The sequence below is a fragment of the Felis catus genome, chromosome D3 (genome assembly GCF_018350175.1).
Source record: "Felis catus isolate Fca126 chromosome D3, F.catus_Fca126_mat1.0, whole genome shotgun sequence".
In the NCBI taxonomy this organism is placed as follows: Eukaryota; Metazoa; Chordata; class Mammalia; order Carnivora; family Felidae; genus Felis; species Felis catus.
In genome coordinates this window covers 18,529,386-18,550,723 of record NC_058379.1, presented here as the reverse complement: position 1 = coordinate 18,550,723, position 21,338 = coordinate 18,529,386, and the positions used below count along the sequence as shown (strand labels likewise).

At 56.7% G+C, this 21,338-nt stretch overlaps 1 protein-coding gene across 3 annotated transcripts; it reads right to left on the bottom strand.

The window, feature by feature from the left end:
• Positions 1–308: 308 nt before the first annotated feature.
• On the bottom strand, positions 309–21,090 carry MVK (mevalonate kinase). 3 transcript variants are annotated; one of them, XM_045041930.1, is made up of 12 exons: positions 20,952–21,090; positions 20,242–20,337; positions 19,233–19,380; positions 16,304–16,448; positions 14,154–14,309; positions 10,938–11,041; positions 10,279–10,324; positions 5,958–6,048; positions 5,450–5,566; positions 1,727–1,880; positions 1,274–1,406; positions 403–605 (listed from the first exon to the last, which is right to left on the bottom strand). In XM_045041930.1, the coding sequence occupies exons 1-12, from the start codon at positions 20,955–20,957 to the stop codon at positions 548–550; spliced, it is 1,254 nt and encodes a 417-aa protein (XP_044897865.1). In that variant the 5' UTR covers positions 20,958–21,090; the 3' UTR covers positions 403–547. The 3 variants fall into 3 exon arrangements, with proteins under 3 accessions (XP_044897866.1, XP_044897865.1, XP_044897867.1); XM_045041931.1 differs by lacking the exon at positions 1,274–1,406 and having other exon boundaries at positions 309–605; XM_045041932.1 differs by lacking the exons at positions 403–605; positions 1,274–1,406; positions 1,727–1,880 and adding an exon at positions 3,088–4,610.
• Positions 21,091–21,338: the final 248 nt, after the last annotated feature.

Genomic DNA, 21,338 nt, shown 5'->3' with positions numbered 1-21,338 from the left:
ACCCTGCCAGGGGTCAGGGAAGGCTTCCCGGAGGAGGTGGGAGGAGCGGGGCCCTGAGAGACAGGTGGAAGTGCAGAGGCAGAGGGAGGGGGGGGAAGGCGCACCGCTTCAGGAACCACACTCCCGCATCTGAGCGTCCAACCAAGTGGGCAGGGGGTCTGGGGAGAAGGCAGAGGCCCAAAGCGGATGGGTGTGTGGGAGCTGCAGGGAGGACAGCAGGGAAGCCCCCCACATGTCAGAGGACATGGCAGAGCCCCCCACGTGGCCCCACCGCCTGGGCAGCTCAAGGGGATGCAGGACGCAGACTGTGTCTTCTGGGCGGCCCAGTCCGCTGCAGGTTCCGGGTCGCGCCGCTGGGACTGGGGCCCACCAGCCAGCACAGAGGCCGGCTCCGGCACCCAGAATAATCCAGGAAGGGGCTTCGTGGTGGGGCTGCAGCGGCACAGGCTCCTCTCAGAGGCCATCCAGGGCTTGCCGCACGGGGGCGTCCAGGGAGGCGGCCGAGTGGACAGAGATGCCAGGGGCACCGATGCTGGTTTCCCAGCAGTCAAAGCCGCAGCTGCTCAGGGCCTGCTTCACGGCCTCGACCACCGACTGCTCCAGATCTGGGGGGACGGAAGGCAGCAGGTCACCCCACACTCGTCTGCTCCCTTCGAGACTGTTCAGGAAAAGGCCCGGGACAGGTCTTCCCATTGGAATGTGGAGCCTTGCACCCTCTGGGGGAGGGGGCAGCGGTGGGCACGGAGCAACAGGTAAAGTCACGGGCCCCGAGTCACACGGCCCCGGCCCCACCGCGTACCAGCCGTGGGGCCCCAGACAAGCGGCTTCCCTTCTCTGAGCCTCGGTCTCCTCATTTGGGAAGGGGGCCAATAGTGATTACTACTCCCCAAGGGTTACTGAGAGGCTTCCATGAGGAAAGGCAGGGAAGGCGCCGGGTACACTGCCTGGTACACGGTACACGCCCCAGAAGTGTTCTCCCTCATCATCGTCACTGACCGTGAACGAGGAGCCAACGGTCAAAGTCGGCTGTAGGCCACAGTGACTTCCTGAGGTCTGGGGCCGCGCTGAGAGCGAGGGGGGTGGTTGGGGCCACTGTGGACTCACTACAGAGCAGTGGGCAACGGTGGGAGAAAAACAGGGAGGAGGAGAAGGTAAAGGAGGGGAAAGACCAGAAGCAGGGGGCAAAGGGAAGGCCGCGCCGGCGGGAGCACTGAGTGCCAGGTCCCGAGGGCAGGTGCGGTGTGGTGACCGAGCCGGCCCCGGGTACCGTTACCCGGCCTTGCTCTTTCTCCAGACACTGGGGGCGGGGGAAGAAAGCCCTCGGTTTTGTAGCAAGGTCAGTCCCCATCTTGGCCACATCAAGAGGTGACAGCGGGTGATGACAATGTCCTGGTTATTCCTCAAACCTGTGGGAGACTTGGCAGGTGAGGAGGTGGTGGGGACAGCCGCCATAATGGCGGCCCCTCCCCCAGCCCAGCCCTGTGCCAGGCTTTCTAAAGGCACTGTTCTCCTTGCGTCTAGAAAACAATCATAAACTAGCCATCGGCGTCCTTGTTCCACCAACGCAGCAACAAAGGCCCAGAGTGGTGAATTAACTTGACGGAGGCCCCACGGCAGAGGTGAGACTGTTCTCCAGCTTCTCCCTCCTCCCAAGGGAACTGCCCAGGTAGAACCTTTGTACGAGCCCAGGCTGCCAACCCACCCTACCCAGCCTGCTCCCCGGTACCTGGCCTGAGGAGCGTAATGCCACAGCCACCGCCGCCCGCGCCAGTGAGCTTGCTGTGCAGTCCATGGGCCATGGTCACCTGGCACAGCTGGTCCAGGGAGGCATGGCCCACGCCGAGGGCGTTCAGATGGTGCTGGTTCATGTCGATGAGCTCCTGCAGGAGAAGGTTCAGTCTGTTCCCACTCGGCCGGCCTGAAGCCAAGGTCCTGCGTCCACCCCATGCGTGTGACAGCCGCCGGTTTGGGAGAGCAAAATGGCTTAGGCAAGCCGGCACCGTGTGCCTGTCCGCTGGTAAAAGAACGTCTCCTTCCCGCGAGACTTCCCATGGGGCTGGGGTGGAGCTGGTGGGGAACACGTGTCCCAGGCCTGGCCGAAGAAGCCTCTGGCCACGGTGATTGCTCAGGGATGGACCTGTGACCCAAGCTGGGCCAGCCACCGCCTTCCCAGGGTTTTCTCTGCCTCTGCCCTCGAGCTGCGAAAACTGGTTGACTTCAGAAATAAGCCGCCAGAGTTCTCTCTGCCCTACACATGGCCAGAGAGTGCATGGAAGACGGAGAGATTTCAGACTAGGTTGTTTTGGCCCCTGGATCCAGCTATGCTCGAAGCTCTTCCTGCTGGTCTTCCCAGTTATGAGCCAATAAATTCCTTCCCTGCTAAAGCCTGCTTGAGATGGATTTCTATCATCTGCACAAGTCTGAAGCGATACGCCATCCGACAGCTGTCGCGGGTACCAATTTTCAGAATAAGAACTGGTTTCTTATTCAAACAAGGTCATAAGTGGGGGAAAGAGCTAAATGTTTTTCTGGTTTCTCGGATTTGCATAAAACTCCTGCACTTCTGAGGCTCCAACGATGCAGGTTGATGAGATAAGAAAACTGATAGCTGTCGCAGCCCAGGGACCCCTACTTACATTTCATTTGCTCCATCAGCGTCTGGGCAGGCACCGTGCTAAATGCTGGGGCTCTAAGAACGAGCACCCACCTGTGGTCCCTGCCACGGGCAAGTGATGAATGTGAGATCTGGCAGAGCACCCGGGGGGCTCAGTTCAGCCTCCGATTTCAGCTCACATCATGATCTCACAGTTGGTGGGTTCGAGCTCTGCATCGGGCTCTGCGCGGACAGCTCAGAGCCTGGAGCCTGCTTTGGATTCTGTGTCTCCTTCTTTCTCTGCCCCTCCCCCGCTCATGCTCGCTCTCTCTCAAAAATAAATAAAACATTAAAAAATTTTTTTTTAAAGAATGTGGGATCTGGAGGTGCCTGGATGACTCAGTCTGTTAAACATCTGGCTCTTGATTTCGACTCAGGTCTTGATCGCAGGGTTTGTGAGATCAAGCCCTGCGTTGGGCTCCATCCTGACAGCGCCTGCTTGGGATTCTCTCTCTCTGCCCCACCACCCACGTATGCATTCTCTCTCTCTCAAAATAAATAAACATTAAAAAAAAAAAAGGATGTGGGATCTGGAATCAAGGGGAGGGGACTGGCTTTCAGTCCCAGCTCTGCTACTTCTAGGTTCTTGGGCAAGGCCTCTCACCCCGTGCCTCGGTTTCCCTGCTTGTAAAACTGGCATCCTAAGAGGATCTGTCTCACTGCAGCGAGGAAGAAATCGGAGTTTTTCACATGACACCTGGCTTGGGCTCAGGGCTCCGTGGAAGTCAGCTGCTATCAGTACTTTTGCGGTCCTAGCACAGTTATCCCCGTAGTACAAAGGGGGCGCCGCTAAGGCTCAGAGCGGAAGGTGACTTGCCTAAGGTCACTGGGCTGGTAAGGTACCAAGCCAGCACTGGAAACCGGGTCTGCCCGATGTGAAGCTCCCGTCTACCCCGCCTCCAAGAGCGAGCGCCCTCAGCATTCCTGCTGCCGCCTACTTCTCGCCGCGCGGGGCTTAAGAGCGCACGACTCTGCTCCGGGGAACCGGGAGCGCGTGCGCTGCGAGGGTTGCCAATCACGGAGCTGTCGGCCGGGCCCACCTGGCCCTCCTGCCGGGGAGGGGGGGGGGTGGTCCTTCGGGCGCGGTCGGGTCGGCCCTCCCCTGCAGCCCGCCTCACACACCCCAGCACTTCTGACAAACGAGCAGACAGGCGTGATGGCCCGGTGGCGGCCCCGGGTGCCTCTCCCCAGCCCCAGGGGCTGGATGCGAGGGAGAAGTTCTGGGGGCCCGCTCTCTGCGCCTGAGCGCCAGGTGTCACGTTGCCGAGGCAGGTTTCAGACACCTGTCACATTCTGATCCAAAATCTGTCAAGGATCAGATGACAGGTTGTGACACAGGAGAACAGCTCGCTGGTTTGAGCACAAAGCTGTCCAGGAGGCGAGCTGCACATTTCAGCGGCTGCCACAGCCAAAAATACACACAATGTATAATCAACGTGCTGTTCTGTGGCATTCTCCGGGGGCTCAACAGGGTATATTTTAGGCAGTACTCTATCATTATTAATTTCCTGCTCAGGAGGACTGTGTTGCCTCCTTTCTACGTGAAAGGAATTGAAGCCGGCAAGGCAAAGGCTGGGGGACTGGAGGCAGACAGCTAAGGAAATGGGACCAACAGCACAGAAACGAGAGTGGGTCGCTGCCCCTGGCCCATGGTGGGTGCTCATTGAAGATCTGCTGGCCAAAGAGATAAACCCATAAGTCAGTTTAACACCTGGCACGGCCACCCACGAGTTGGCGAACCTTGCAGAGAGTTGCTCTTGAGGCCTCAGTATTCACACCTGTAAAACGGGGGCAATATACCCACCTCACAGGGAGGTGGTTATAGAGACCAAGTGCGAAATCATTTGTGAAGAGACTTGGTTTAGTAGCTGCTTCCATTCACTATAGGAGCTGCAGATTCAAACGCATCCCGCGGGACAGAGAGGCACCAGGTGGACCGCAGCAGCTGCAGGTGACGCTTAGGGAGAAGTGGGGACTATGGAGAAATGGAGACCCCAGGGCCTCCTCCCGGGGCCTCTTCTGCACTTCCAGCTGACTGTTGCTACCGAGCCTCACCCCCGCCCCGACCTGCCGGATCCTCTGATTCTCCAAGGGAAGCCAGGTGGCTCTTTAAGGTCGATCCACATTTGCCAGGCCACACGGGCCGTGTCTGAGGATGACCCTGGGCCTTCGGGCTTACTGAGCCGGTGGCTCATCGGGCATGGTAACTGCCTGTTGCCTACCGGGCCTCGCTGCACTCTTAAGACACTCCAGTGAGACCAGCAGAGGTGAAGCTGGGATTCAGACCCAGATCTGATCAAACCCAGGGCGCGAGGCCTCCGCCTCTACGCTGGAATTATGCAAAGGGTAGCGGCTCGGGTCACAGGGAAGAAAGAACCATGTTAGAATACGTGTGAGCCAAAGCACGCCGGTGATAAACAGTCACCGAAGGACACAAATGCAGCGAGCAAACATAACGGGAAAGGGATGGCCGTGCAGGAAATGGCTCCTGGACCTCTGGAAGATGGGGTCAGCAATATCCCACCGCGCCTTACGTGTGTGAACCCAAACCTGGCCTGTCGCACTTAGCACGCGCCAGGCACTGCCCTCTGTGCTTTCGACATACTCTCTCTGCAGCTCTGAATCAGCTGGGGAAAGGCGTTAAGAAGGCACGCTCGCTGGCCTTGGCATACACGGGACCCCAGGCCCGGGCCCAGCCCCCAGGTTTCAGCTCGGGGGACTGTAAGCGCAGAAGGGGAGCCCCTGCCTCAGGCAGTGGTGTGGGTGAGACCGGGGACCCTGCAGACGGGCTCTTACTTCCAGCACCAGGTAGTGCTCCGGGGCGGGGGCAGCCACCATCTCCCCCAGCATCCGCTCGCACTCCAGGGAGATAGCATCTATGGAGGTCAGCACGGGCGCCACGATCTCTGGGAACTGGAGGGAGAGCAAGCAAGGGCCCATGAGGCCTGGGGCAGGGCAGACACTAGACAGCCGCCCCGGCCACGGGAGGAGGGAGGTGTCCCCACAGCCCGCTCCCACCATCTGAGGAAACCCCTTCTCCTTCCCGCCGGGGATCTGCCTTGCCCAGGCCCCCTCACAGAAGCGGGGGGATTCTCGCCACCAAGCCAGCGTGTCTGACGCTCCCTGTGCTGCCTCCCGGCTGGGATGGACACACAGCACCTCCTGGTCTGCCCAAAACCGCCTCCCCCGGTCCCCATCACCCATCCTGCCCCTCCGCTAGCCCATGCGGCAGTGGGAGAGCTCAAGCCCCTAGACCTGGCTGTCGGGGCCCTGCCAGAAACCCGCCCGAATGAACACGAAGCACCTTAAGCAGCCTGCTCCTGACGCCGGCCACGAGAGCCTTGGTGCTGCGAGGGACCTTGGTGTTGGTCAGCAGGATCCTCAGAGCCGGCAGCCTGCGGGGTGAAGAGGGTCCATGGTGAGCTCGGGACGGAGGAGCTGCGTCAGGGCCGGGGGCACTCCCAAACGTCACCCGACCCTGACACAGGAGGAAGCGGAGGCCCAGAAAAGGGGACCTCAGTGGGCTGGAGGGGGAGAGCGAGAGGAGCAGGGTGGGTGGGGGGGCTCCTGCCGCCAATCATGGCTGCGTCTCCGCTCCAGGCCCTGGGCAGTCGGGACACTTTCCTTTGGCTCGTCACTCACCCACTTGACTTCAACTGGGCACCTACCATGTGCTGGGCACATGTGAGGGGGCCTGGCTTCGCCTGCAGCTGGCCAAGTACGCCGGGTTCACAGAGTTGGATGAGTTCAAAGGCACTATGGCCAACAGTACAAGAGGGGGTGAAGGTTCTGTCGTGTGGGCCACCCCAGGCTGCCGGAGTGGAAGAGATTTAGGAAGAAAAGCAACGGGACCTGGGACGGATCACGCAGGGGGGTGCACGCAGGGTAGGAAGGCACCCGGGGGAGCTGGTATGGTGAACAGTGGGGTGAAGGGGAGGAGGGCAGACTTGGGTGGCAGGCAGGTTCCCCGCAGGCTGAGCCCATCCCTGCCCTGCCTTGATGGCTCTCAGACCAGCCGCCATGGCTCAAAGCCAGATATGGTCAGAGGGAGTCCTTCGTCCCTGCTCGGCTGTCCCAGGTGAGAGAACAGAGGCCCCAGGACGGCCACAGTGAGCTGCCCTCACCTACCTTCTGAGCTTTAGGCTACCTCCTAAAGTCACGATCGCAACTGTCCTATGCCTAGCTGTCCCTGGGGACTTAAGGCCCCATTTCTTGTCATCCCAAGCTGCCTTTCAGAGCACCACGGGCCGGGGACTGAGTATTTGGATGAGCTCTGCCCCAAGACAGCTGGAGACAGGCAGACCCCTTGATACCTTTATTCGTTTTTCTTTTCACAACTCGAGACTGTAAAATCCAATAGGGCTGGAAAAGGCTGCCAGAAACCTGCTTGATCTCACCGCCCATAAGCCCATGAAATTAATATCGATTCCCAGCCTTGGAGGCCGGCTCTTTTTTTTTTTTTTTTTTTTTAACTTTACAAAAGATGAACATTCTATTTGCCTTTTCTTTTCCCCTTAAAGACAAGCCGTTTCTCAAAAGGGCAGCGTTCTGGGAGGCCGCATCTTGATCCACTTTGCAAACAATGCATTTTTTTTTTTAATAGAGAAGCACCATGCGTGGTTTGGGGGGAAAGGGTTCCTCTTGAAGCCACTGGCGGGATTAATGTGGAGTCTGGCCTCCCGGCTTCTCAGAGAATCAGCCATCTGCTCGCCGTGGCGCCCCGCAGCCAGCAGTGAAGGTCGGTTTGCTCTGTGTTCCCATCCGTCGGGGCGGGAGGAGTTGGAACACTGTGTCTTCATTTTCCTTAGACAAGTCCTCTGCGAACAGGCGGCTCCTAGCGCTGCCGGCCCCACTAAAACCCCAGGCTCTGCGGGCATCTAGAGACCACCCAGGCTGTGCTCCGCGAGTGCTTGTGCGTGCTAGGCACGGCTAACCCCTCAATCTTATCTCACCCCCGCCCTCCCTGGGTGCTCGCTCCTCTCAGCCATCCTGGCCCTGTAGCTGCAGCTCAGCACGACAGGCACATTCCTGCCTCAGGGCCTTTGCACTTGCATTTCCTCTGCCAGGGACCCACCTAACTCTCGTGTTCCATTCAGGTCTCTGCTCAGATGTCATTTCATTGGGCGCCTCCCCGGATCATCCCATCCAACGGCCTGACATGCTCTCGTGGAACCATCTGTTCATTGGTTGTCTCCTCCCAACAAAGTGTGAGTTCCGTGAAGGCGGGACTTTTTGTTCCCCACTGAGGCCCCAGCACCCAGCACACGGTAGTTGCTCGGTATCTGTGGCATTAAGTTTGATCTCAGCAGAGAGCAAAGCACTCTACAGGTGCCGTTTCTGACTCTGGGCTCAGGATCCTCGTTATATAAACGAGGAGGCGTGTGCCTCAGGAAGAGCGACTCACTCAAGAGCACCCGGCTCAGTGGGGCGCCTGGGCGGCTCAGTCGGTTGAGCGTCCGACTTCAGCTCAGGCCGTGATCTCGTGGCTGTGAGTTCGGGCCCCGCATCCGGCTCTGTGCTGACAGCTCAGAGCCCGGAGCCTGCTTTGGATTCTGTGTCTCCCTCTTGCTCCACCCCTCCCCCACTCATTCTCTCCCTCTCCCTCTCTCTCTCCCTTAAGAATAAACACACATTAAAAGTAAATCAAACAAAACAAAAAAAGAGCACCCAGCTTGAAAGTGGCAGAGCTGGGCCCGCAGACCCCAGAGCCTCTGTCCGCCATGCCACCACCAGCTGGCCACCGGATATGCCTCGGGCCCCCCTCCTGCCTCCTCACTCATCCCCTCATTTCCCTCCAGTAGAACGTACACGTGCCCACACCACCACGTTAGCTGGGGCCCAGTCGGTGCTTAGGATATAACTAGCCCTCAGGAAACACTGAATGAGACGTCACTGCCCCTGTGACGCCCAAATCTGTCACCCCTCGCGCCATCCGTGGCAGCTTCAGGGCATTCACATCATCCTCTGGGTATCTTCGTGCCGAGGATCACAGTCGTGCCTGCCTCCTCCGGTGGGCTGAGCCCCGCGGGCAGGCCTGCATCCGGTACCTCAGAGTCCAGTGGGGACTTCTGATATCGCCGCACGGGGAGTCAGTCTACGTGGCAGAGCCGGCCCCTCCTGGGCCCCAGGCCCCACTGCCCTGACTGCACAGCAGCCAGAGCAAGCTGCTTCCACTTTCCCAAATGGCCCCGCTTCCTCCTCTGTGCAGAGTGAAGGCTGTCATCCAGGGGGATTCTGCCCTCCAGGGGACACTGGCAATGTCTGGAGACATTTTTGGCTGTCGCAACTGGGAGACAGGGGAGGTGCTACCGGCATCTAGCGGGTAAAGCGCGGGGATGCCGCTAAATATCCTAACCATGCCGCACAGGGCAGCGCCCGCCCTATAAAGAATCGTCCGGTCCACTACGTCAATGGTGCCAAGGCTGAGAGACCCTAGCGCAGAACCTCAGAAAGGCAGGCGTGGCTCCTGGAAGCCAAGAGAACTGGGGCAGAAAGGTCCCAGAGGTGCAGGTGGAAGTGACGCGGCACATCACGCCAGGTCAAGGAGCCACTCCTTAGCCCAGCTGGCGAGGGCAGTGGGCCGGGACTTGCTGCCCATGGGCTGTGAGGACCGCCCTCATCACTGTGAAAAGGCCCGCCTGGGTGGCAAAGTGCCCTGGGACACCACCTGACTCCATCGAGGGCTCAAGGAACTGCCACCTGCTCACCCTGGGAGTCGCTGCCCGCACGGGACATTTCCACTCTGAGTCCAAAGAGAACACAGCATGCTCTATTTTAACATGCATGTTTGTAGTTCCGATTGCTCCCGAGGGAGGGGGTAAGGGAACCTGGGAAACGGGCTGAGAAGTTCTCAAATGTCACCCCTGCTGGAAGCCTCTCACGAGCCTGAGCCCTGGCTCTGCCTCGAGTGCCCGACTGTGGCAACCCTCATGTTCACCTGCAGTGGCTTTGTGTGCGTGTCTGCTGGCCCTCCCCTACCCGCCCCCACTCTCCTCCCACCCTGCCCCGCCACCAAAATTGTGTCCCAGACTCATTTTTACATCCCTAGACCCTAGTACAGTGTCCTCGGGAACACAGGAAGATATCAATTCTCATTTGCTAAATGCATACACAATCGAATGAATGAAATGAATGACGACCCAGGGGTCTGGGGGAGCAGCCGCTCTCTGGAAGGTGAATGGCACGGCCACGCATGACTTCTCCCTCTAATCTCTTGGCAATTTAAGAGCTGCAGTACAGAAGGCAAGAACGGGGTGTCCTCATGGCCCACGGCCTGGGAGGGCCTCACAGGGGAGGGGAAAGAAAGCCTGGGGTGCCTGGGGGGCTCAGTCAGTTAAGTGTCTGACTTCGGTTCAGGTCATGATCTCGCAGTTCATGAGTTCGAGCCCCGCTTCGGGCTGTCTGCTGTCAGCACAGAGCCCGCTTCCGATCCTCTATCCCTCCACGATTCTCTCTTTTGCTCTCTGCGCCTCCCCCTTCTCAAAAATAAACAACAACAACAACAACGAAAAAAGCCAGAGATGCTGCCCCGCATGTGACCGCACAACGAGACAGAGCCCCCCCCCCCCCACCAACGACGCGATGAGGCAGCCATGCCGGGACGGGCTGCCCTACCCCAGAATTACCTCTTTAGGAGCGAAATCTTTCCTTGCTGGTATCGGAGTGCTCCCCCTAAAGGGAAAAAGCAGCGGGTCAGAGCGGTGGGAAAAGCTGTGTGCGTCTGCCCCTTGGGAGAGCTGGGCTTGAGTGGGTGAGGGTTCTGCCCCATCCGGGGAACAGGTTAAACCCTTGTTAACTAGCCGTGCCAGCTTCGGTCACAAAAGGTCCCGGGAGGGCACAAAGGCACTCCGCGCTCCGCCAGGGAGCTCGCCCTCCCTCCAGGCTGCCCGGCCTCGTGCCACAGGCCACGTGGTGAAGGTGGGCCCAGGACCGTGGCCGGGTCCGGGAAGCCAGTATCCCACAGCAGCTCGTGTGACTGCCAGGCGCTACGGCCGTGACCCTGCAGCTGTACTGTGGCAACCCTCATGGGGAGCTCACCGCACCTGTAGCTTCCCGGGCCCTGCCATGACCCCCCCCACCAGGACCCCCAGAGGTCTGGGTTCAGCAGGTGTGAGGCAGGACCCTGGAATTTCTCCCCTCCCTCACCCCCAAGCAGGAAAACACTGCTTTCCTCGGAAGCCGCTGGTTTCATCCATCCAACCCAACAAAGCCTGAGCGTCTACAATGGTCACAGGAATTTATAAAATAACACAAACACAGAAAACTGGCCTGCGGCCGCACCTACCCCAAACGCTGACAGCGTTGTCTACTCCGGACGGGTTCCCGTGAATCACTCTCTCCCCCTGGAAGGCCCACTTGTTAATTAATTCCAAGTCCTCCACTGTCCACCTGAAGAAGACACACAAGTCCGTCTGTACCTCGGTGGAGAGGGGCAGCCAGGGCCGCTGAGGCAGCAAGGGGCAGGATCCACAGGTTGGGCTTGGTGGAGACCACACGAGCCAGGAACAGGAGAACAGCCTAGAACCTCTCCAGCTGCAGAGCCATCTCCTGCAATCCCCATGAAAACCCTACAGGGACGGTACAATTACTATCCCCTCTCCCACGGAAGAGGAAACTGAGGCACAGGTGGGTCAAGTAGACCCCCGTGCTGTGCACCGCTAAATCAGAACCACATCGGTTGAGGAGCCCAGGTTCTCAACTACCGAGCTCTATGGCACCAACAGGACGTACTCGTTTGTCCGATATTTACTGAGCATCCACTGTGTGCCTGTCGCTAAGCTCACGGTAGGGTACGAACGAGACACGGCCCCCAGCCGCCTGAGGCTTGGCGTCTCGTGGAGAGGGGACGCCAAAAGCAATCGATATTTAACTACAACCCCCAGGAGGGGCAGTGCAGGCTGGATGGCGTGTACCCCATCCGGAAAGGGGGAGGGCCTGAGGGACAAGGGCGCGGTCGGCAAGGCCAGAATGTGCGGGGAGAACATTCCAGACCGGGGCTGCACAGCACCTGCAACTGTGCAAGAGCCGGACCTTTCCAGGAACCGAAAGGCGAGCGCGTGAGACAGAGAAGGGGCAGCTGGACCCAGCCCGGGACCTGGCCCTCTCCACAAAGGTGAATCTTCTTCCCACCCTGTGCACTGCTCATCCTCCGGGGGCTCAGATTTCCAACCCGGTCTTCACAGGAGACCGGATTCCGGTCTGATTCCAGCTCTGTCTGATTTAGAAGCGCCGGGCAGGGGTTGGGGCCTGCTCTCACCAAAAGTCCTAGGAAGGAATGACTGGGTCTTCAGGGGTGGCGGGAGACCTGAATGTTAAGGAATCAGCGTGAGAAAGAGCACACGCACGCGCGCACACACACACACGTATACACACACACACACTTATACACGCACACACACACGAGTCACTCATGCCTTTTGAAAATTAATTAAAAATTTTTTAATGTTTATTTTTAAGACAGAAAGAGACAGAGCATGAGCAGGGGAGGGGCAGAGAGAGAGGGAGACACAGAGTCCGAAACGGGCTCCAGGCTCTGAGTTGTCAGCACAGAGCCCGATGCAGGGCTCGAACTCACAAACTGTGAGATCATGACTTGAGCTGAAGTCGGACACTTAATCGACTCAGCCACCCAAGCGCCCCGAAAATTAAATTTTTTAAAAAAGTTTTAAGTAGGCTCCACACCCAATGTGGGGCTCAAACTCACGACCCTGAGATCAAAAGTCACACGCTCCACTGCCTGAGCCAGCCAGGGACCCTCACCCATGCCTTTTGAAAGGCAGAGCTGGTCTGTTGGCCCATATACACGAGTCTGTTTAAGGGACCCAGGGCAAGCAGGCCTTCACCGATCTAGGTTATAATCAGTGATTAGCACGTGGTAACGAGCACCATCTTATCACAGAAGCACCAAACGTCAAGGCTGGAGGGCCCCCTGAGGGCCCGTCAGGTGCAGCCCCTCACTTCCAGATGAGGAAACAGAGCCCAGAGGAGAAGAGGGGGTGGCCCCACGCCCTGCAGCAAGTTGGCAGGCACACCTCACTGAAATCCCTGAAAACCATCACCTTGTGTTACCTCCAGGTGCGCCTCTCATCACCTCCCGGATTCTTCCCCTGACAAAAGCCGCCTCCACCCCACCCCTCCTACTCCTCTCCACCCACAGGAACCATCCAGAGCGAGTCTCAGGAGTGCTGACAGACACATCACATCACGAGCCCGCGGATCCACTGTGGCCACGAGGATCAAAGGGACCTTGGGGCTCAGTATGAATCCAGCCGTATTTTAACCTCTGTGTCTCAGAAGAGAAATCATTGGCCGTGACAGGGCAGCCAGGGGGGTCTGGGCTGCGGGAAAAACCACTGCCTTTCCAGGGCAGAGGGAGAAAGCCTCGATTCAAAGCCAAGCTCTGGAAGAGGACAAACGTCCGAGGCTGCAGGCTAGTGCAGTGTGTCCGCTCTGTGCCCCTGCAGCGGGCGTGGAGGGTAGAGGAGCGGTGCTCTGGGAGGAAACACGCAGCCTCGCCCACCGTGCACCAGCACCGTGTGAGCAGCCTCTTCTGCCGGCTACACAGGGAGACAGATAAGGCCGGCGGTCCGCCCGACACCACACACGGTTGGGACCCCAGGCCCCCGGTGGGAGGGCTCCCCTGCGCTGTGTGGGCCCAGGATAGACTGTAGTTTCTCCAGATGCAGCCCCCAAGTGGCAGAAACGGCTGCCAGCGACACTGTCCTGACGAGCCTCGCTGATTCCGCGAGAACTGCAGAGGCAACGCTCCCTCCATGGAACGAGGTCAAGGGCTCCTAAGAAGGGAAATGCCTTAATAATAATAGATAACTCCCCCGGGGCACCTGGGCGGCTCAGTTGGCTGAGCGTCCGACTTCAGCTCAGGTCATGATCTCACAGTTCGTGGGTTCGAGCCCCACGTCGGGCTCTGTGCTGACAGCTCAGGGCCTGGAGCCTGCTTCCGATCCTGTGTCTCCCTCTCTCTCTGCCCCTCCCCCGCTCATACTCTGTCTCTCTCTGCCTCAAAAATATACATGAAAAAGAAAATTTTTTTCAATAAGAAATAAAAAAAATACTCCTCCTGTGTTTATGTCTTGACGTGTCACACTTTTTTTTTTTTTTTGCATAACTGTCTCGTAAGACCCAGCAATAGTGTCCTTAAGGCTCTCATCAGCTTTTTACAGAGAAGGACACTGAGGCCCTGAGGGGCGCAGCAGTACGGCCGAGGTCCCGCAGTGAGACAATGGCAGAAGTGGGCCCAACGGCTCCCTACATCTGGGCTCAGGTTCTTTCTACCATATCACGGGCACTCGAACCCCAAAGAGGCAAGGTAGAGGTGAGGGGTAGGGGAAGGGCAGAGAGGTCAGGCTCTGGATTCAGACCGCCTGCATTGGCCGCAGACCTCTCTCGCCTCACAGGGTGGCAGGGAGTCCTCAGGGAGAGAACCCACGCCGGGGTCGTGGTGCCCGGGAAGGACAATGACGAGGGCAAGGGCCGCGATTACCTGCTGGCAGGCTCGCCGTCCTTCAGCGGGTTTGGGATCTCCTCGCACGCGGTCAGGAGAGCAGAGGCCACACACACGGAGTAGGCGGCACTGGAGCCCAGGCCGGCCCCAGTGGGCAGCTCGGACCACACCCTGATGTCCAGGCTGGGCAGGGTCCTGAAACACAGCGGGGTGCAGGGCATGACTCTCCTGAAGGGTGGCGAGGTGCCGACGTCGCCCAGGACTGGACGTGGGCAGGGCCTGACTCCGAGCCTCTGGCCAGGTTTCTGGACTCGCGGACGTTTCCCAACCCCAAAAGCAGCCCTCCGGGATTGTAGGAAGTCGTGGCGACGCAGACAACTTGGAAATAAATACCAGAACCACCTCCCTCCTGAACATACCATTCCCTCCCGAGCCACCAACCATTTCTCTAAACTCCTTCCTGTTCCCTGCACCCCGCTCTCTCTGTGTCCCTGCCTGGGATAGCTCTGCACCTCTTTAGCCCCTGGGCAAACTCCTAGCCATCCTGCAAAACCCTTCTCAAATGTCGCTGCCACTGTGAAGCTTCCGCTGGCCACCCACAGAACCCATTCCTAGCTCCCCTTGACGATCTCCACTACGTAGCCTTTCTCCACCACTGCCTCATGTTGGCGTGCTGTGCGCTCACGGGACCCTCCTCCTTCCTACCGGCCAGCAGTGCGCCGCTGTGTGTAACACGGGCCTGTTTTCTACCACTGGAAAGTTCAGAATCACTGTATCTTCTGTGTATTTCCCCCAAGCAAGGACTGTCAAATTTCGTGTCCTGTAGTTTCCATTAAGGAATTTTCCCGTCTTCCAAATATAAAACCATAAGGCCGAAGCTGCCTTTTCAAACTACACATGCCCACCCCGCTCAGATCAGATTCTGAAATCTGCACCCCTTCCCCGAAGGGGACGTGTCCCACTTAAGTTGAAAATCCCACGGCGGACAGCAAGAGTGGAGGCCTTTATGAATGGGCCCTCTGCACCGTGCCTGGCCCCCAGCGTCTGCTGTACGAGTGACGAGCTGCCCCCTGAGGCTTTCCCTTTGGGTTTGAAACAGAAAATAATTATACTGAGGGGCGCCTGGGTGGCGCAGTCGGTTAAGCGTCCGACTTCAGCCAGGTCACGATCTCGTGGTCCGTGAGTTCAAGCCCCGCGTCAGGCTCTGGGCTGATGGCTCGGAGCCTGGAGCCTGTTTCCGATTCTGTGTCTCCCTCTCTCTCTGCCCCTCCCCCGTTCATGCTCTGTCTCTCTCTGTCCCAAAAATAAATAAATATTGAGAAAAAAAAAATTTTTAAAAAGAAAATAATTATGCTGAAACTCACCGTGGGCTAGTTACAGAGCTAGGCCCATTTCATATATCGTATTTTCAATCCTCCAATAGTTTTCAGAGGAAAATAATAACAGCTAACGTTTCTCAAGCTACGTGCCAGGCTCTGAGTCAAGCGCTTTAAATAAACAAACTCATTTAGCCTCACAAGAAGCCTACGAGGTAGGTATTATTACTACCCCCATTTTACAGATGAGGACACTGAGGCCCAGGAAGGGTAAGAACCTCAAGTAAGCTAGTAAGTGGCCGCCGTGGGGTGCGAACCAACGCCATGTGACTCCCCATCACCACGTGACGTGGCCTCGGCGGTGAGCTGGCCTCCCTGAGGGCAAATAGCCCAAATCCTATCTTCAGGGGTGAGACGGACACAGGTGTCACTTTGCTGATCACAGAGTTTCCCTGGAGTCTGCGGGATGAGCAGCAGGGGTGCCTCTGTGGACACAGCGCAGGAGAAGCCACGTGGTAGATTCGGGAGTCCGGCTTTGGGTCTGCTGAATCGAAGAGGCCAGAGGAGGCAGTGGGGGGTTGAGAACCCAAGTCAGCGGGGCTGATTCCCCAGCCCGGCCCTCAGTGTGTTTCTGAGTTTCATTCCTGGGCCAAATGAGGGCGCCCCTCTCAGAGCTTCTTAGGAATGTTAAAAGCAGACCATCTATCAAGGGTCCAGCCTGGCACCTGGTACGTGCGGCGATGGCAAATGGCCATGGTCACCGGAACCCTGGAAGAAAGCCCCTGTGCTCTGCGGTAGCCAAAGCTACAGAAACCCTTGCCCGCTGCCCCGGGCGGGCTGAAGCAGGGCTCCCTCCCCGGGCCACGCACGCACCTCTGCTTCCGGCAGATGCACAGGTACAAGTAAAGGAAGGCCAGCACGGCCGCACGCTCGGGGTTGGCACAGTCCTTGGGGAAGGCTGCCACCTCCTTCAGCTTCTCCACTAGCTCCGCGGTGGGTGCCGAGGCGTCACCTTGCTCTGTCGCAAACAAGCACACGTGGCTGGGTGAGAGGGCCTCAGGTGCTTTTACAGACAACAGCACGCAGAGGACCCAGCGGGTCACGAGAATCAGAATCTGACGGGCACGGATTCACGGTCCGAGCGCCAGGGCTGAGACCGCCACCGGCCTTCAGGTTTTGCGGGCAGGTGGACTTGAGTTTGGGTCCCGACTGTACCACATGCTGGCTTTAGGGCCTTGAGTGTGTGACTCAACGTCTCTGATCCTTAGTTTCCTTCCTCCTTGGTAAATGAGATCATGACAGGACCTCCTCCAAGATAAATTTAAATAAGGTACAGGAGACCCTTAGCGCGGTTCCTGGCATACAGGAAGTGTTTAATTAACAGTAGTTTTTGAAACATGCATACACACACAAGGCGAATGCTAGCTCGATCTCTCAGAGGTCTGGCTTTGACCTCCACAGAACAAAACCCAAACCACGGGCAGTATTAAATTATTCCCCAAACGTGTCCCTCTCCCGAAACATAACCTGCGAGGACAGGACGCTCAAAACCAGAGAACGTGAAGCGCTGAGGTTTGCTTGGGCAGCCGGGAGAGGCCAGATAGCAGTTTCTCCCCCGTGTGTGGGGGGGCTGTGCCACTTTCCTCCGAGAGCCTGAGCAAGCCTGACCGGCTTACCTTGACAAACCACTCCCTGAGTCACAGGTCAAATTTTAAAGTAAACAGAAAAAGGAGCTTGGTGTGCCTGTGTTAGGAAACTTTAGGGTGAGGCACTCATTAAAAGGGCTGTGGGCTAACTGAAATAATAATACATTAAAGGCAGCCGAGCCAACGGGCAGTGTTACTGAGGGCACAGACATTTCAGAGCTCGGTGAAGGAAATGGAATAACTTGTTAAAGTGGTTGGAGAGTGGGGCACCTGGGTGGCTCAGTCGGTTAAGCCTCTGACTTCAGCTCAGGTTGTGATCTTGCAGTTCGCGGGTTCGGGCCCCGTGTCGGGCTCTGTGCTGACAGCTCAGAGCCTGGAGCCTGCTTCGGATTCTGTGTCTCCCTCTCTCTCTCTTTGCCCCTCCCCCCAGTTGCACTCTTTCTCTCTCAAAAATAAACATGTAAAGAAATTAAAAAAAAAAAAAAAAAAAAGAGTTTGGAGAGTTGAGAGAGATCCGGGTCTGAATCCTTTCTGCATCACCAACGAAGATGTGCGACCTGAGCCACTCGACCCCTGAACCTCGATTTTCTCATCCATAAGATGGGGATGGATACCGCCACCTACTTCCAGGGCAGGCTGGAGACTTCTAAGAGTGCTGATGTATGTAACACACTAGCCCAGTGCCTGGCACCCACGAAGATGCCCAGTGAAATGTTCCCTGTGTTTTTAACTATCGGGAGGCAACCAAAGAACACTGAAAGACAAAGGTGGAGGAGCCCTGCAGTCTAATAGAAAACGCGCCTCGTGCATCCTGCTCCTTTTTCTCCTTGGGGAAGTAACTCACACACCCTCACGGACTGCACTCAGTGTCCCGGCCCTCGCCCACCTCCAGTTCAGCCGGATCCTTGCAGTAACCTTCCCAGGCAACACGACTCTGCCCACGGAGGCTCAGGGGGTTTGAGCGACCTGTTGAGGTTCACACAGGCAGGCAGGGGGGTCTGGGACGTGGGCCAGACACCTGCCTGCTTCCATCAGTGCTACTGACACCCCAAAGCAGCAGCCAGCTCCCGGGGGACATTGCGAGCCTGGTGGGGGATGGTCTTGGGCACCACGGAAGGCAAATCCCACGCTGCTCTGGACGGCTGCTTTCCGAGGCCTGCTTCAAGGTAGCAGTTGTTTTCAACTGACAGTGTCCCTAGAATCACCCAGGGAATTTCTTTCTTTCTTTCCCTTCTTTTTTTTTTTTAATGTTTATTTATTTTTGAGAGAGACAGAGAGAGACAGAGTGTGAGCACAGAAGAAGCAGAGAGAGAGGGAGACACAGAATCCGAAGCAGGCTCCAGGCTCTGAGCTGTCAGCACAGAGCCCAAGGCGGGGCTCGAACCCACGAACCGGGAGATCATGACCTGAGTTGAAGTCAGCACTTAAACGACTGAGCCACCCAGGCGCCCCTGATGATTTTCAATTATACAAAACGCCACTACCTTCTCTTTGTCAAAACCATCCTCCAGAAGGAAGGCTCACTTTGTCCACTCAGACCTTAGGACCCTCCCAGCGGTATGTAACCATCACCGGAAGTAAATTTTCCTAGTCTTTTTCCTATGCACTTACATACCTGCTGATACCTAATCCGGGTCACCCCTCAGATACATCCTGTTTGCATCTTTTGTTTTTTCACCCAACAACAGGCCTTCATGATCAGTCCACCACAGCCCGCATACATCCAGTGCATCATTTTACGCTCTCGAATTTAAAAAAATAAATAAGAAGGGGCACCTGGGTGGCTCAGTCGGTTGGGTGTCCGACTTCGGCTCAGGTCATGATCTCGCGGTCCGTGAGTTCGAGCCCCGCATTGGGCTCTGTGCTGATAAGCTCGGAGCCTGGAGCCTCCTTCGGATTCTGTGTCTCCCTCTCTCTCTGCCCCTCCCCCACCCACACTCTCTGTCTCTCTCAAAAATCAATAAACATTAAAAAATTAAAAATAAAATAAAATAAATAAGTGAAGCTAATTTTATGGCTCAAGAGAAAAAACACCCCCAGAGTGGCCAGTCTCCGGGCCCCTCAGGGATAGCCTGGCATAACTACCCAGGCATGTGTTTCCCCTCTGTTCAGGACCCCAGCTCTTCCCACACCTGGTTCCTGCTCGCTGCACTTACCCAGAAAGCTCGTGTCCTGTAGCTGAAGCCTGGCCACATCCCAGACCCGCCTGATGCCAATGTTCGGTAGGTCGAGGCACACTTTCCCATTGCTGTGGGGCTGAAGCCGGAGGAATGTTCTTAAGTTCACGGCCACCGCCAGCGCTACCTGTAAGATAAAGGGCAAAAGCAATGGGCCTGAGCATGGGTGGCAAAGAGTAGGGCTCCAGTCTTAGAAACAGGGCTCAGTGTCAATGTGCTGAGGAGAGATAGCAAATACTGGCACGCAGGGCACGCCCACTCATGCCCTTGGCAGACACTGCCGATCAACCTTGGCATGCTCTCCCACTAGGTGGCACCGGCACTACCAATCAATTAGGAGTTAGCATCAACTTCTGTTTGCCCTCTCCATGCAAAACTTCAGAGGTCCTCCACACCAAGGAATGGCTTCCCCATCATCACCATGTCATCCAAATAAATGTAAGTTAAGAACATGAAGAATGACGGAATGGAGAAAGCATGAGCTGTGGGTTCAGACAGACGGAGGTTCATTCCCGGTTCTACCCAGGTGTACGGGACCTTGGTCAAGCGACCAATCCTCTCCTAAGCCTCAGCTTCCACATCTGCAAAATAGGATAATAAAAGTTTAACCTCGGAGGGCAGTCCTCAGACTTAAATGAGATAATGCATGTTTCAGACTTATCTGCTGGATCCTACTCATTTTCCCCATTTCTGAATGTTGGGGTGCCCCAGGGCTCAGTGCTCCCACTCCTTTTCTTCTCCACCGAAGCCCACTTTCCAGGTCGCCTCATTCCACCTGCACAGCTTTACCTTTCAGCTTTGTGCTACCTTACTGAGGCCAGAGGAGCCCTTCAGTGGGGGTAAGCCCGGTCTTTTCCCTGCCTCTCTGGGGAAAAACTGACCTCCTCTCTTATATACCCCTAGGCTATGCCTCAAGACTTCTTTTCAGTTTAAGATTAGGGTCAGGGAGAAGAGGTGCCCAATTCTCAAAGACTCTGGGGGCCTTTACCTTGCCGTGGACCACAGCATGCTCTCCATGAAGAATGACTTTCCCTGGAGCAGACACCAGCAGGACTTCTGACGACATAGCTAGCTCCTGGGAATCCTGAAAGAAAAAGCCAGAGAGAGGATGAGACATCCCCAGATCTCAGAGATATTAGAGAATACCCACTTCAAACTCATCATTCTAACGAAAAAGGCAGCTACCATCCAGCACTTCCTATGTGCCCCAAAGACTGTGCAGTCCACCAGGCACATCAGGAAGACCTGGGTTCAAATCCCAGCTCTTCCGCTCCCCAGTGAGGTCACTGTCTCTAACTCACTCAAAGGGCTAAAAACCTTGGTTCCGTCCTATGTTATATTCGGACAAGAACTGTACTTACCTCAATGGGTTTTGGAAAGCTTAAGTTAAATAATACAAGAGGACCACTTGGCAGCGTCGGTCCCAGCTTTTATTATTACTACCATTGAGGGTAGAAATTTAAATGAAATCATGGAGTAGAAGGAAAGCTTTCCTGGACTTTTAGGCTGTTTCCAATACGTCACGACTATAAATTGTAGGCTGCAGAAAACAGATGTCAAGCCCCTTCCTGCATGCACGCTTAACCGAGGATCTCTACAACAGAGTCCTAGAAAGTGACTTGCTGGGTCTACAGGTGTGCGCATTTTAGATTTTCTAGAAATAATTAAAAATTACCATCCATTTAAGGCCTCAATTACCTCCATATGATAAGACCTGAGCCGCACTATGAGCTAAGTGCCATCGTGATCCCCTTTCTTAGCGGGGGAAAGTGAGGCTCGGAACCGGGAGACCTACTGCTTGCCCAAAGCTCCAAATCCCTTCAGATTCGAGCTCACCAACCGCTCGGGACGGATTCTCAGAGTCGGAGAAGCCAAGCCAGAGAAGCCGGGAGCCCGGCCCAAAGTCTCAGCCTCAAACCTCGCGCCCCCGGCCCCGTGAGCCCAGGCGCTCACCTGCCTCGGCGGGACCGGTGAGCGAAAGCCAGAGCTGCTCGGGGACCAAATCCTCCCGGACTCCACCTGAACAGGGGTTCACCCTTCCGCTCAGCCAATCAGAACACGCAAACTGGGCGTTCCTTTACCGAT

Coding starts and splice junctions, on each gene's coding strand:
- MVK (XM_045041930.1), bottom strand. Junction 5,567..5,957: donor TCAGGAGCAGGCTGCTTAAG/GTGCTTCGTGTT, acceptor CTCTCCCTCCAG/TTCCCAGAGATCGTGGCGCC. Junction 1,407..1,726: donor CATTACGCTCCTCAGGCCAG/GTACCGGGGAGC, acceptor AGTCTCCCACAG/GTTTGAGGAATAACCAGGAC.